The 16,443-nt window shown below is 33.8% G+C and overlaps 2 protein-coding genes across 2 annotated transcripts; one reads left to right on the top strand and one right to left on the bottom strand.

Moving 5' to 3' along the window:
* Nucleotides 1-138: 138 nt before the first annotated feature.
* Nucleotides 139-2,565, bottom strand: LOC107810073 (cytochrome B5-like protein). Its single transcript, XM_016634801.2, has 5 exons — nt 2,345-2,565; nt 2,201-2,238; nt 1,062-1,139; nt 844-935; nt 139-541 (listed from the first exon to the last, which is right to left on the bottom strand). Exons 1-5 carry the CDS (start codon nt 2,424-2,426, stop codon nt 475-477), a joined length of 357 nt encoding a protein of 118 aa, XP_016490287.1. The 5' UTR covers nt 2,427-2,565; the 3' UTR covers nt 139-474.
* A 10,083-nt stretch (nt 2,566-12,648) lies between these two features.
* Nucleotides 12,649-16,433, top strand: LOC107810076 (senescence/dehydration-associated protein At4g35985, chloroplastic-like). Its single transcript, XM_016634806.2, has 5 exons — nt 12,649-13,356; nt 14,056-14,180; nt 15,285-15,451; nt 15,547-15,631; nt 16,195-16,433. Exons 1-5 carry the CDS (start codon nt 12,787-12,789, stop codon nt 16,349-16,351), a joined length of 1,104 nt encoding a protein of 367 aa, XP_016490292.1. The 5' UTR covers nt 12,649-12,786; the 3' UTR covers nt 16,352-16,433.
* The last annotated feature ends 10 nt before the right edge of the window (nt 16,434-16,443 follow it).

Genomic DNA, 16,443 nt, shown 5'->3' with positions numbered 1-16,443 from the left:
CTTATTATAAGAAGATATTTTAATGAATCTGGGATGAGTAGAGCCAGTGTAGCAAACTTATCTTTCCAAGTGCACGACGACAGTTTAAAAATGATTTTTGTCATTTCCTTGTGGATTCTCCATTGCAATGAACTCTGACAAAAGAAAGTTCAACTCTCACTCAGCATGGATTCTTCTTGCAACAACTATTTTGTAAACTTGAAGGGGACTAAGGCATATGAGGGCATGGAAAATTGGAAATAACAATTAATGAATGCACCAACGGACATGACAAAATTGGGTTTCAAATCCATGCAAAGCTGATTAACAATACAAGACCACAGTACAAGCATAATTAGGGAAAGTCAGCACTGGAGATTGAGCATCGGAAGATGGAAACAGGTGACCATAGACAAAAGTGACGCCTCGTTTTGAATAGGCAAGCCCCAAGAATTGTAATAGGATAAACGTTTTCCTACCAATCCATGGAAGTAATCATTTTTCCAGATCTCCGATGCAGAAGTCATCAATCATTTCAAATACTCGTGTAGCATGTTGTGGCCTGCAACATGAACATGACCGCGATTTGTATGGTTAATAGAAGAATCCAACTATTTAGATAATACAAAATCCAAGAATAAAACTTTGAAAAGTAAGGCAATGGAGGGAACTTGAGAACCACAAAGGGAGTAGGATCAAGTATATATAGTTAAGAGGATACTTTTCGTCACCTATATCCGTGAAAATAAAATTAAAGGACAAACAAAAAGAGCAAGTAAACCAAGACTTTTGACTTTTTTCATGCATTATGTTAAGACAAGCATAAAACAAATTGTGAAAGAAACATATTTGACAAAGACTTACCCATAGAAACCTTCAGTTGAATCATCGCCAGCATGATCTAGGATGGCATCACCCCCTGGATGTTCTTCAACATATGAGGTAACATCATACACCTAAAGACAGAAAAAGCAAAGAAGAGAAGATATTAGGAAATTAACATTAAAAGGAAAGGTTAATGTTAATGTTAATACAAGCGTAAGTAATACTTTATGTGGTCAAGTAGAGAAATCTAATAAAACCTTTTCTTTGATAATGATCCAGCAGTCAGTCCTCTTGTTATGCAGCGCAACTTCAGCTTTGCTATATGTTTTAAATGCCTTCAGTTCAAAAAGAAAGAAAAAGAAAAGAAAAAGAAAAGGAATCAGCAGAATAAGAGAAAAAAGGAAAATTGAAAGACATGAAGATATTATACAAGTGCTGGTGCACAAACAATATGCACAGAAAGAAGATTATTAGATCAGCCAGTTATGAAGCTTTGTGCAGTTGCCTAGCAAATACTACGATAGCAGGAAACAACAATGAATAATTGCTTCAAACACCGCCACCCAATTTGTTGTTCTCAAAGGACTTTCCGTCCTTTACCATTTTCTTAAACACATTCCACCCCAACCCACCTCCCCAACGCCACAAACAAGGGAATAAAACATGTATCTCAAGAAAAGGGGAAAAGAAAACAGTTCAAGCAGTGTATCACTTATCATCTATATAGAGATAAACCCAGTACATGAGGAGTAAACTACATTGTTAACTAAGTACTACAATTGATACATAAGGAACGCACAACTTTTGTGATATATCCATGCGTTTTATCCAGCTTTGCAAATAAACGGGAGTAATTTGAGATGTCACACCATTAACAACAGTCTCTATGTCTTTGTCATCTCACAATGTTAGAATCCCAAATTAGTTAATTGTATGGTCTGTAGTCTCAGTCTTCTTATATGATCTTGGACAATCCTTATCGTTTGACCTAGCTTTAGAAAATTGAGTAAGCCAATATCCATTTTCTAAACATGGTATCAGAGTTAGATTTATCCCTAATGTTGGGCCGTCCACGTTATCTTTCTCTACATTTTAGATGTCCCATCTTGGGCATGCCAGGGATATTAGAATCCAAGATAGTATATGAGTCGCAATCTCCTTTATATAATTTTGGGTAATCCTCATTGCTTAAGTTGGTTTTTGAAGTTGAGTTAGACCCAAGATCGATTTTTTTGACACACAAAAAGAATCACTACAACTATTATTTTACAACCATAGTGATTAAATTGAGCAATGCATCAATCATAAACTACCTAAAATTGAAGAACAAAAATAATTCATTATAGACCAAATCAGACAACCAAATATTTTTTTACATAACTATAAACTAAGGTACCTGGTCCTGAGCATTTGAGATAACCTTTTTAGGCTGATCTGTATAATAAAACAACAAATGACAATAATCAAACATCAAATTTTGAACATAAAGATTCAAAGTCAAACAGACTGAAAGAGAGGTTAAAATTGGATAAAAGCTAACCAGATTTACTGCGGAGTCGAGGTATCACAATGAGCACAGCTAGCAAAATACCCAACAATATAGTCGCTAATGTAACATCCATATTTTAAATTTAGCTCTATTGTTGAATAATGGAGCAAAGCAATTAAAAAAAAAGAGAAATTGGAGGTTGAATCTTGATTTCCCGGCGAAAGTTTTTGGAGTTTAGATTCGCCTGAGATTGTTGGACTGCTGTGACAGAGTTATTGGATCTAACGCCCGGGTTTGGCTTGACGGGTATTGTGTGATGGGTCGGGTTGATTTATTTGAATTAGCAAGAAATTGACTAGATGAACCTTTTTAAAACCACCATTTATATTTTGATCCAGTTAAAATATTTTAGAAAAATAGCCTTACACCAGAATTTTAAGTATACTTCTGACGATCGCCAAAATGATTTTGATGATCATCAGATTTTTCACCCACAAGGCCAAAAATATTTCTGATGACCTATAAAGATTTGTGGTAAAAATATACTTTAAAATTTTGTCGTTGACTTCTTTTATCGGGGTAAAAAAATTAATTTTGGCACAAAAGTATCCCATTTGTGCTAATCACCCCTTGAATTAGATTACTTACTATTTTTTAAAATTAATTCCTCTCCAAGAGTTTTTCACTTTGCTACCTTGATAACTCTGATGTACAATCTTAGAGTTGAAGGTGGAGAAATGTTTATCCTCTATTCCTCTCTTATCCTTTACCTACTATATTTATTAGGTGTTCGGTCAACATTTAGGTTGAAGTTTGAAAAAGAATTATAATCAAAGTTACAGTTATAAACATGTTTGTGAAAATTACCACAATATGTATTGTGGCACAATAAGGAGTTTTTCTTCTTCTTTTGAACGTATATAAATTATTAAATTCCTTTAAAATAAGGAAAGATTTTGATATATATATATTTTTAGTAAAAAATATAAATAATACCATTAACTCACAAAACTATAAACCTAAAGAGCACCCATCTTCCACATCCGGGAAGATTAGGCCTCCGACAAGTCAAGTAACATTTAATTACAATGTATTCTGTGTATTAAACTAAGACAACATTTGGCTTTCCTAGAATTCTGAAATCTTTCCATTCTATCTATAATCTCTCTTTTAATTTGCACCAACATTATCTCAGTATTTACAGTTGTTCCCCTAAAGATCTTCGAGTTCCTTGCTCTCCATACATGGTATGTCACTGCTCTCCAGATTGCTTCAATTAGTTACTTTTGAAACTGTTTCAATTGCATCCTCTTGATGAACTTCTCCTTTCCTTATAGTGATCCCTTTCCATTGCTGGATGCCTTCTCGCACATTTCTTATCCAGTCACAATCTACAAATAAGTGCAACGGAGTCTCCACAGCTTGTCTATCACAAAAACAACATGTATCATCCGCTACTTGGATATAAAGGTGCCTCATTCTCGCTTTAGTGAGAAGTCTACCATGTACAGCTAACAAAACCACAAACCTGTGTTTTGGTTGAGCTAGTGATGACCAGATTAGCTCAACAATCTTTAATCTTTCATGCTGCCACACCAGTGTATTGTAGGAGCTGGTGATCGAGTATTGTCCATTTGGTATCAAATTGTATATGCCCTGTATGTACCAGTCTTACATGGCTTCTTTTAGTGCATTTATCTTCTTCCAATACCAGCTGCAGTCTTGATGATGTTTATGCATCCAAATGTTAGTATTGGTCTTCATATAAATGCCATGCACCCACTTCACCCATAATGAATCCTTTTTCTCAGCTAATTGCAATAACAATTTACCAACAAAAGCCATATTCCAGCTTCGACAATTCTTGATTTTCAGTCCCCCATATTTCCTTGGCCTGCACACTTTCTCCCATGCAACTAGTGATATTTTCTTAGTCTCATATGTACCACCCCACAAATATTCCCTCCACTTCCTATCCACTTCTTTAAGAATACTTTGGGACAAGATAAAGGCATACCCCAGAAGCTATGGATGGAAAATAAGACTGCAAGTATGACTTGAAGTCTCCCAGCATAGGATAACTTTTTTGAACAAACAATGGTGATCCTATTAGTGATTTTATACACTAGTTGCTGACATTCTAACTTGTTCCATTTCTTGGAAGATAGAGGCAAACCAAGATATCTAATTGGAAAAGTATCCTGTGTAAATCCAGTTATGTCTAACAATTGATCCCTAGTTAGATCATCAATCCCAGCCATAAATGTGAGCACCTAATTTTTGACTATATTCGAATTTTAATCACCTTCTACTATGTAAATATTTTCATAAATTTAATATATATTTTTTAGCTTTGTTATATATATATATATATATATATATATATATATATATATATATATATATATATATATATAGGGTAAAAATTAATAATAATTTAAAAGGTCAATTATTACTATTAGTATTATTTTTATTTCTATCTTTATTTTTAAATAAAATGAATTAAAAAATCGAAAATAAATAAATATTAATTATTTTTTTTAAAAAAAAACAAAAGAAGGTGGAAATCGTTTAATAAAAAAAGTAAAAAAGGTGAAAAATTAAAAAACATAAAAGTAAAAGAATGTGGAAATTTAAAAAATAAAAAGTAAGAGAAAGTTGAAATTAAAAAATAAAAGTAAGGGTAGCTGAAAATTTTTTAAAAAAAGAAAAGTAAAATAAGTTGAAAATAAAAAAAGAAAAGTATAAAAGTGAGAATTTAAATATAATAAAAGTAAAAAAAGTAAGAAATTAAAAAATAAAAGTAAATGAAAGTGGGGAATTATTTTTTATAAAATATAAGAAAAATGGAAAGTGAAAATTCCTTTTAATTAGAAAAAAAAAATCTGAAAAATTCCGAATTTTTTTTTTCTATAAATAGGGGAGAAGGAGAAAAAAAATAGGGAGGAGGGAATTGAGAGAAATTTATTTTTCTTCTTCCAGGATAAGGGAATTTCTACTCGTGTCATTCTTTCGAAAAATCCAGCAATTCATCACTTAAACTCCAGCCCCGAACCAACTGGAAACCAAGCTAAAAAGTACCACAAAAACGAGTCGAAAACCCAGCGAAACAGTCCCCTTTTGTATAAAAAATAACAGCTCGAAAGTTGAGTCGTCGAGTTCAAGCTCCATTTGTCAATTTTGGTCGAGGCTCCATTTACATCCTTGTCCATTGTCCGAGCTTCAAAACAGTCTTGTAAAGGTCCATTTCTCTCATCATTGTTTTATTAAGATATTATGCTTGAATATATAATTTGATCTTATTTAGATTCATGAAGATTGAATTTTTTTTTTGTATTAGTTGTTAGGTCTCATTAGCTTTGTTAAATTTTGCTACTTTCTTGATGATTAACATGAAGATTGATAAAAAAAATAATTTTTGGGCACGTAGTGAATGTTTGAACTTTTGGGATAAAATCTATGTCTGCTAGTTGAAATTGGAAAATGAGGTTTGGACTTAAAAAAAAATAATGATTGGGCCCGGTGGTTGGGCTTTGCTTAATGAAATATGTACTACTGCAATTGACTAATTGATAGGGGAGTAGCTTGATGAACTAGTAACTGGGCATACTCATTAATTGGCTTTAAAGGGCCAATTATACTACGATCCAATTTAATTTATCTGGTCCAAAATAGTTTCTGTCATGCCCAATTTAGTAAGAGCAAAAGCTGACCCATTTTTCACAATTGATTTGCATAGCTCTTGACCTTACACAGATCTCAAACCCGTAAGGAAAAACAAATTATGAACACGTGCTAGTTGCTTTAGGCGCGATTAATAAATCATCGTGACTATTGGTATGGTTCCCGTGGCATGGTCACGATACGTAAACCCCAACTCAAGTGCGCGTTTCACGCGACTTGACTTCAACTTTGAATAATAATAAAAAATAAACATGTTGTAAATCGCGGGTGCGTTTCATGTGATGCGATTCACAATATGTACAAAAACAAATGAGTTTGCGACATCGCGACTTGTTCAAATAAGTTCCATAAATAATTAAAAGCGGTTAAAATAAATAAAAATATATATATAGGTTTAAAACATGTATTAAATCAGATAACTACGCCAATTATTAATAGTTGAGCGACCGTGCTAAAATCACGGAACTCGGGAGTGCCTCACACCTTCTCTCGGTTTAATAAAATTTCTTACCCGATCTTCTGTGTTCGCATACCATAAATAAGAGTCAAATTTTCTCAATTTGGGATTCTAAAATAAATCGGTGACTTGGGACACCATAAATTATTCCAAGTGGCGACTCTGAATAAATAAATAATCTCATTTCGAATAATGTCACTTAAAGTGGAAAAACTCCCTATCCCCTCGGAAAAAAGAGGTGTGACAATAAAGATTCTTGACTTATCCATGTTAGCAACCATCCCAGAAGCATCACTAAGATTAGCCAATTGCCTCCATAACTCTTTTAACAGAACTAGTGTTTGCTTTGTAGAAGATCATCTGCAAATATTAAATATGAGAGCTTTACTTGTTTGCACATATGATGGAAGACAAAGTCTGGAAGAGCACACATGCATTTTAGAACTCTTGACAAATATTCCATAACAAGGACAAACAGGAGGGGAGACATAGGATCCCCCTGCCTAAGTCCTCTTCTCCCTTCAAAATAACCACGACCTTCCCCATTTACTTTGATAGTAAATGTAGGAGAAGTCACACAAGTCATCATTGTATGTATAAATCTTTCAGGAAACCCATATCCCTTTAGGACTTCCTCCTTGAATTCCCAGCTTACCATGTCGTAGGCTTTCCTGAGGTCAACTTTCATAAGACATCTTGGTGTGGTCTTCCTACCATAATGTCTCAATACGTCACGTCAAATCAGATCATTGTGAACCATGGATCTCCCTTGTACAAAGGCAGACTGATTGCCAGCCACAATTACACTAATTGACTCTTTAAGCCTACTGCAAATCATCTTAGATATGCCCTTGTATAGGACAATGCAACAAGCTATAGACCTATATTGACTTGCATTTTCAGGTACTGCAATATTTGGGATCAATGCTATATTTGTAGAGTTTATCTGTTTCAAAAGTTTGCCATTATAAAAAATTTCAAAATGGCATCAATGATATCTTTACCTACAATATCCCATGTTGCATTAAAAAAGTAACTCCCATAGCCATCAGGCCCTGACTCTTGTTTTGATCAATGTGGAATATGACATGTTTAACCTCCCTTTCAGTGTATGACTCCAATTATTTAAGTTGTCGTGTGGTATCCAGCACTGGCCTATTTCTTATCATACTAGTAAATGCGTTAATTCTGTGATTGCTCTTACTTCCAAATAGTTCCTTGTAATATTTCACAAAGATGTTGGCTATGATATCAGGGTCAGTATGCTAGTTGCCTACTGCATCCTTCTATTGAGTGGTATCCTGCTTCAATCTTCTGTGTTTAATCATTGAGTAGAAGTACTTGGTGTTATAATCACTAAGTTTCACCCATATGGCCTTGCTTTTATGTTACAAGTGCATCTCAACCATAAAAGAAGATTGCCTGAATTTATTGTACTTTCCTTCTCCAGTTCTTGATAAGCTGTATTCAAAGGATCAGAGTGCAGTAACTCCTAGGCCTGCCTAAGAGCCTTTTTGTCCATTTCTGAGTCACTAAGAATATTTTTAAAGGCCTTAGAATTTAATTCCTTTAGCTCTATTTTCAGAAGGTTCAGTATTCTAACCACTTGGAACATGTTGCACCATTGAATCTGTACATTCCACCCTGCTTCTACCTTATCTCTAAATTGAGGACGTGTAGCCCGGACATTGTAGAATTGAAATGATCTCTTGAACCTAGGCTTCTCATTCAGAAAAGTGATATTTACTTGGCTATGATCACTTGTACCTTTAGGGAGGACATTTTTTTTACTTAGTGGCATTATGTCTAACCACTCATTGTTAATAAAAACCTAATCAATTTTTGAAAAAACCTCTGTCCACTGTTGCTTCTGTCATTCCATGTGTATCTCTACCCCACATGAGGAAGCTCAATCAACCCACAAGTGTCTACACAATGATGAAAGTCTGCAGTTTCTGACCAGATTATTGGATTTTCTCCCACTCGATCATCTACATTCAGAACTGAATTGAAGTCTCCTATAATTATCCATGGTTGTTTGCATGTCTTGCTATAGTTCATCAATATGTTCCATAGCTCCTTCATGTCCTCTCTTATGTTAAATTCATACACAAAAGACATAACAAAGTCCAGTTTCAAAGGTATGTTTCGCACATCATAGGTGATAATCTGAGTTGTTATTTCTAATGGTACTACAGTGTAGTAATTTGGCTTCCATGTAATCCGTATTCTCCCGTTATAATGGGCTGCTAAATTGGTGATATAAGGCCATCCTCCAAACATTTTTCCTGCCATAATTTCAATCTTGTTACTCTTTATTTTTGTTTCTAGTAATCGTACTAAACCCACTCTCTCATTATTGCAAAGGAGTTTGACTTCCATTTGCTTATTTGAGATATTAAGCCCTCTTACATTCCAGTTTAGACAATTAACCATTCCCTTGGCTGGGAACCTTTTAACTATCCACATTGACATCACTTCCTTTTGTTGGTTATTTTTCACCATTGTTCATATTACCTACACTGCTAGCAACATTGTTAGTACTCTCCCTGTTAAGTACCTGAAAAGTGTTTGGATTGACCACCTTTAGTTGTTGATGATTTCCTACTTGCTGATGTTGCTTACCTTAGTTACACCCATTTCTATGAGGGGTAATCCATGCGTTCTCCTTGGTTCCTTTGCATTTACCACATTCTTCTCCTTTACATTTGTCACATTTTCTGTCTTCTCCAATGGTAATTGCTGAGTTGCATTCTCACCATTTGTGGCTTCCCCATTCTTCTCATGTGCTACATTGTGTTGGCCATTCTTCTACAGTTGACCTCATCATGCCCGTACTTATCACAATACTTTCATAAGGTAGGCTTCCAATCATACACCACCTTCTGCTCCACCAAATTTCCTCTTTCATTCCTGAAAGTAACAGAGTCTGGTAGGTTAGCATTCATTACTATCTCGACCAAGAGTCTAGGAAAGTTCAATCGAGATTTCCTTTCTGTATTTTGATCAAACATTAGTAGTTTTTCAACCAAATTTCCTATCTTTCTCAAACTGTTAGGATTCAATATTTGAAATCAAGCCCAGAAAATTTGATCCAGATTGGTATTGTGTACAATTCATCTCCTGTAGCTCCATTTCAGAGCTCCAAGTTTTCATAATGAAGGATTTATTATCAAAGTGATAGATCCCACCCTGAATTATATCATTTTCCCCACCTCAGAATCAAATCGGACTAGAACAATTCTATTTTTTAGCATGGTAATTTTATTGATTCCATGCTTTGCCCACATCCTTCGGATATACCCCTGTAACACAACAAAAGGTGGGTGTGCACCTAAAACATAACACACTATTGCCGTCTTCCAATAATCAATTTCAGAGCTAATACCTTCTAATTCAATGTCAATTATGGGCGAATCACCATGCAGGGAAGGAGCAACATACTCCAATTTGAATCCGGCATTTAATACCTTCGTGGTGTCAAAATTATCCCAAATAGGTGGCTTCTTCACTGGTTATGCCCTTTCTTCTTCATCCACCATATCTACCCATGATTTTCGCCCACTACTTGTTGGGGATTGAACCTCAACACTTGTTGAAGCTTGCATGACATTGTTCCACAATTTCTGAGCTTGATTTTGGGAAATTTGCTCGCTCTCTTTTTGACGAGTTACTGTTTCATTGATTTCCAATCCAATTCGAATCTCTTCGTGGATAGCTATAGTTGCCTTATTCTTCTTCCCTCGAAGGGCATTACCTTGTGTAGACATCGCCTGAGCTTGAAGAGCTTTCTGCGATGGCATGCATGCCCTCTTCCTCATGGTCGACGCAGGTTAGCAAACGTGCGCCGGGAGAGAATACATGTCATTTAATATATATGGTTAACCAAGGTAAATTAAAAAATATGTAATGTTATAAATTCAACTCCAACATGATAGTCTTATATTTTCTTGAATCTCCTTTTTAAAATTCCTCTTTCTATATCCGACATATGAGATTATCATGAAGAAAGGGACTCTATTGTGGACAAATGAATGATTGAATTCCTAGCATAACATTATATATGTTGAGCCAATTAATAAGAAAATATTGAACAGTTTACCACAAAATGTTATGGTATGGCGGTAAATACTAGTAGTATTTTATTTTATTTTTAAAAAAGTTTAGGTTTCGACTCTTGAAAATGTAACCTTTGGTAGAAAACATTTTACTCAAGAAGTGGAACTTACTGAGGTTTATTTGAATTAGTCGGGCACCAAAATAAATACCAATCACTGTTGAAAAACAAAGGTAAACATGAGATAAGAATCTTATCATCCATAGTAATTAGATCTTCACGAAGTCATCACTAACTAGAATTTGAAATTTATGAGTTATGAACTTGCTATTGTCGCATAATATGTCTTAGTTGTTGCGTTCGTAACTAAAATTTATACATATTAAATGAATTTTTCAATATAAATATAAAATCTAAGCAAGATTTATTGTTCTTCCAAACTCGTAAATAATACTCTAGCTCCGTACTTGATCACCAAAATGTTAAACAAATTTCTTCATATCAAGATTCAAGAGTAAATAAATGCAGAACAACAAGGATATAGATTTTAGTGCAGAAGCTCAAAACAACTTAATAAATATTTGCATTGGCAATCTCATTACATCCTGAAGTGTCATAGCCACATATATATTTATCACCATTCTCTTGTGACGAATTAATAAGCAAAACAGTGTCTCAAAGATCTCGGACTAGCTAAAGACAAAATAAAATGCCCTTAAAATTGTTGTGTGTAACACACAGTCTTTCTGTTTGCACTAGCATTTGACCTTCGTATTCTGTAATTAACTTCCTTTTGTACATGAATCAAAAGACTAGCCAAACCAACAACAAAAAAGAAAAAAAGAAAAAAAAAAGAAGAAGAAAAGAAGCAAAAACCAAAAAGAATAATCTCACTTTTCAACTTTCCATGATCCTATCAAATCAACTAAAGTCTCTTTCAACCAAAAACAAGAGTTGTTACTTAGATGGTGAGCATTCCCCCCTATAACTCAAGTATCGTGTGTTTGAGTCACCAAACGAGTAATAACTTCAATATAAGAGATCAAAGGAAAATCAAAGGGGGAATCAAACAAAAACAAAAAAGAAAAGAAAAAACTAAAAAAAAAACAAGAAAAAGAATAAAATGAAGTTTGAGATTGTCCCACTCTTAACGAAAGGGTATAGTGGGATAAATGAGATCACTTCACCATTAACCAGATGTCTCCTATTTAAATCTTGAGAATAAATGATCGGGAGCGGTTTCACTCTTTAATCCGCTCTAAATATTATAAATTCAGATTAGTCGGACTAATTGGTACTGAACACTGGATTGAATAATATAATTTTTTTTAAAAAGAAAGAGATTATTCCATTATTCTTAGTTACATTTGTTAGGTAACTCCTGAAATGAAAATGTACAGTGCTCATTTGCATTGCATTACAGCCTGTTATTAAGAATTTAATTTTTGGCCACCGAAAGTAAAGATCCTTTAACAGCAACTTCTCTTTGAAGAATAGAATAAGTAACCATAACAAAAGAATCAACTAAAGTACAAAACTATATATATTAACCATCTCCTTTACATATTTATATTCCCTTTTTTCCCATTATCCTTTCCCTTAATGAAAAGTTTATCCATCTATTATGCAAAGGGATTATTCTAGAGATAATGATAATTAATTTCGAGATTAAATTTTAGATGAGTTTATTTCATGCTTGGTTGGGATAAAATGATAGTATAACTAATCTCGAGATTAAATATTACAATGTTATTTTTATCATACGGGAGAGTAGGATAATAATCCCGGGATAACTAATCTCAGGATAATTAATCATGGGATAACTTGTTTCCCAAACCAAACGACCCCTTAGTCATTAGCAAGTTGTCTGGCATTTATTTTTAATTTTACAACGGAGCTTCATGATAAATTAGACGGGCTCCACGTATCACAATACTTTACTAAAATCTTCCAAATTTACCACTTTATTTCTTACTATGAATTAAAAGCATCATCCGTTATACTTGAAGCTCTATTAGAATCAAGGACAAATAAGACAATTTGCAAACGGTGAAGGTATGAATGCCTAAGGTAAAAGCAAAATATTTGGTATAGTTTAATGATAACTTTAGCGATTTTTAACCTGATATACTATTTACTTTTAATATCCTATATACATAAATTATATACTAATTATAGACGATATTAGTTTAAGCGGCTGACTATTTAGGTTAATTCTTCTATTTTTTTGTACTTACTCTTCCTTATATTGCTCCAAGTTCTTTCTGCAGCAAAGAAGAAACAACATCCCCAAAAATGAGCTGCTGTAAGCCCAAAAGATCCAAAAGTTTCCCCATATCCAAAACCCCATCACAAAAAGAAACACTAGAAACCAAAAATATCAAACATGAAGTTCTTTTAAGTATTCCAGGATGCAAAGTTCATCTAATGGATGAAGGAGAAACCTTAGAACTTTCAAATGGTTTCTTCACAATATTTTCTATATCAGAAGAAGATGTTTGTGTGGCTACTATTGTAAAAGTTGGTGATGAACTTCAATGGCCATTAACAAAAGATGAACCTGTAGTGAAACTTGATGCTTTGCATTATTTGTTTACTTTGCCTGTTAAAGATTGTCATCCTTTGAGTTATGGTGTGACATTTACAGAAAATGGTAGTGGAAATCTTGGTTTTTTGGATGCATTTCTTAAAGAAAATACTTTGTTTACTAGTTCAATATCATCAAATAGAAGAAAGGATATTGAATGGAAAGAGTTTGCTCCTAGAATTGAAGATTATAACAATGTTTTGGCTAAGGCAATTGCTGGAGGTACAGGTCAAATTGTTAAAGGAATCTTCAAATGTAGCAATGCTTATACTAATCAGGTTTGCATTTTGTTTCCTTCGTATGATGTTACTGTTGCAAAGGAACTTTTTTGAATTTCCTTTCTTATCTTAAAAAAAAAAAAAAAAAAAAAGCAGCCTGATGCACAAAGCATTTCGCGTTCACGAAGGTCCGTGGAAGGGCCGCACTCTTGTTAAATATCTAGACGGTTGAGCGAATGAGTTATTGTCTCTTTATATACAATCTTGGACAGTTCTCATTTTATGAGTTAAATTTTAGGATTGAGTTACTCCTGAACTCTGTTTTCTTATTAGAATTGGACTAATCGTTCCTAGTTTTGACTTACTTAATGCCCGCATGTTATACTGTCCACGCTCCAGATGTCCAAGTCTAAGCGTGTATATTACATATTAGGCTATGATGTCTACATCACACCCTTGGGATGCAACCCTTCCTCGGATGCTTTGTATATCGGGCCGCCCTTTAATGTTCCACATTGGTTGAGGGAATGAATTGTTATTTTCTAATATAGTCTTCTACAATTCTCACTTTATACAACTAAAATTGAGTTAGATCCAAGTTGCGTTTATGTAACATTATTAAATGTTAACTTGGAACTTATTCACGTTGATTAGAAAATTAAGGAGTATATAAGGTGAAATTTGAGCTTATATGATTATTGGATTAATGTCACAAGGTGATTTTGAGCAAAAAGCTAAAAATTAGAAAGGGAAATGCAGGTACAGAAGGGAGGGGAAAACATCTTAATTCCAGCTGTAGAGAACTCTGTTTCTACTGCTACCAAAAGGAAAGGCAATGTCACTGCTGCTACAAAGAAGAATGCAGTCAATGAAAGCCTAAAACGGTATGAGACAGCTATTTATTCTTTTCTCATTATCCTTCTCATTTAGTCAAAAAGCTAAAGAAAAACACAGTATGTCTACCACTATATGATTCTTTTATCTCTTTACTTTACTTATTGTCAAAAGTTAAGCGAAAAAGGTTTAAAATACCCCTCTACTATACGGAATATCATAAGTATATTATATGTCGTACTTTGGGTCATTTATATTCTTACGCTAGCAAATCGCCTCGTATTTGCCGTTGGCACTAATGGAACTTCAGCATGAAGTATAACATAGAGTAATTTTTAAACTGTGTATAAAAGTAGATGAATAAATTTAGATATTTTTCCGAAGTACTTTGTCACGTAGAATTTACTCAATTTACACTGTTCATGGATCGGATCGGATCTGACACCTTTCCGATTGTAATTTCAGATTTCGAATTTGGTAAATTGCTTACCAATTCAAAATCCTAACCAAATTAAATTCGGATCAAATCGGATTTTGATGTTTGGATCCGATAAATATTTCGGATTTCGGTTCAGATTGTACGCCTAATTACGATGCTAAAAATAATAATTTTAAGATGATATCTCCTACCATTTTTAATAGCAAAACTCATTGACTTTCATATCTTTCACATTTAATATTGAAAAGAAAGAAAAGACAAAAACAATGAGAGAAATAATAAAGAAACCTTAAAATTTCTGAGTTTATATGTAAAATATAAATTTCAGATTTCGGATCGGTTCGGAGGTAGATTGAGCCAAATCATATCCGATATGATATTAAAAATAATTAAATTAAATATTCGAAATCCAATCCAAAGAGCTAAATTCCAATCCAAATAATACATATCCGTTTAGATTTCGGGTTAGATTCAAATAATGCACATTCCTAATTAACGCTAGAGCTCCATTTAAAGTCAAAGATAAATACGAAATAACTTACTAATTTGGCAAGGATATAAATTACTCAAAGTATCACAAAAAGTAAAGTAAGATATTTTGAATAGTAAAAGAGTAAATTTGGACCACTCCCAAAAGTTAGAAAAAGGTGTTTTTCTCTTGTTTCAAAAATGTCCAAAAAGCTTGAACTAAAACCTGTCATTCAATATATTGTAGTGTGAGGAATCTGTCAAAGATGACAGAAAAGATGAGCAAATCTATGCTAAATGGGGTTGGAATTGCAACTGGTTCAGTTATGGGGCCAATGGTTAGGTCCCAAGCTGGCAAGAAATTCTTAGCCATGGTTCCTGGAGAAGTTCTCTTAGCTTCACTTGATGCTATCAGTAAGTGGCCAGTAACCTTAATTTTTCTTTATTTTTGTTGTTTCATCTTTCTTTTTTCAAATATGTTTGGAACCATTTTCTTGTCGAAATTGCAGACAAGATCTTAGATGCTGCTGAAGCTGCTGAAAAACAAACATTGTCTGCAACTTCTGGTGCTGTGACTAGGATGGTCACCAATAGGTATTCCCTCTATTCATATGATCGTGTTTGATTTGACATGAAATTTAATAACGAATTTTTTTTTTGAAACTTGCGGTCTTGAACATGAGGGTAAACCAGTGCACGAAGCATCTTCTGTTCACGCAGGGTCGGGGAAAGAGCCGCACCTCAAGGGCTGTGCTGTAGACAGCCTTCCTTAATACAAGCATTAGTGGTTGCTTTCACTGCTCGAACTCGTGATCTGTAGGCCATACAACGATCTTGAACATGTTATGATATTTTTTACGGTTTTAAAAGTATGTCATTGAGCGTAAAATGAGAAGATTGCTGTTAAATTATTTTTTAAATATAAAAATATAAATTATTTTGGAAAAAACTAATAAGGCTACTTGCATGTAAAATAAAACAACTCCAAACAACTTTGGCTAAATATTTTTCACAAATAAGAAATGTGGTTTTCCCTTAATAAGATCACCATCAATATAATCACAAAATGATCAAGATATTTGATTTTTGTTCTTGCCCAAATTGACAGTGAAGATTTATATATGGCTGCTAATATTTCTTTTTTGAATGAGGAACAGGTTTGGAGAGAATGCAGGGGAGGCAACAGAGGATGCATTAGCAACAGCAGGGCACTGTGCAGGAACTGCTTGGAATGTATTCAAAATAAGGAAGGCCCTTAATCCTGCTTCTTCTGTCTCCTCTGGAGCACTAAATACTGCTAAAACTAGAAAATAATACTAAGATTTTAAGGAAAGAAGGAAAGTTGTTGTAAGACATGTCTGAAAGAAAATAACATTGTTTCTCAAGTTGATTGAAACATCGTCTGA

This window comes from Nicotiana tabacum, chromosome 21 (assembly GCF_000715075.1).
Source record: "Nicotiana tabacum cultivar K326 chromosome 21, ASM71507v2, whole genome shotgun sequence".
NCBI classification, from domain to species: domain Eukaryota; kingdom Viridiplantae; phylum Streptophyta; class Magnoliopsida; order Solanales; family Solanaceae; genus Nicotiana; species Nicotiana tabacum.
Note: the sequence above shows the minus strand (reverse complement) of the source record. Positions and strands in the feature narration are given on the sequence as shown.

Excerpts from the sequence above, each read along its gene's own strand:
- LOC107810076 (XM_016634806.2), top strand. The coding sequence starts at position 12,787 with ATGAGCTGCTGTAAGCCCAAAAGATCCAAAAGTTTCCCCATATCCAAA. Across the intron at positions 13,357-14,055 it reads GCAATGCTTATACTAATCAG|GTACAGAAGGGAGGGGAAAA; the intron begins GTTTGCATTTTG and ends AGGGAAATGCAG. Across the intron at positions 14,181-15,284 it reads GTCAATGAAAGCCTAAAACG|TGTGAGGAATCTGTCAAAGA; the intron begins GTATGAGACAGC and ends AATATATTGTAG.
- LOC107810073 (XM_016634801.2), bottom strand. The coding sequence starts at position 2,426 with ATGGATGTTACATTAGCGACTATATTGTTGGGTATTTTGCTAGCTGTG. Across the intron at positions 936-1,061 it reads GGATCATTATCAAAGAAAAG|GTGTATGATGTTACCTCATA; the intron begins GTTTTATTAGAT and ends TTCTGTCTTTAG. Across the intron at positions 542-843 it reads TCAACTGAAGGTTTCTATGG|GCCACAACATGCTACACGAG; the intron begins GTAAGTCTTTGT and ends TTCATGTTGCAG.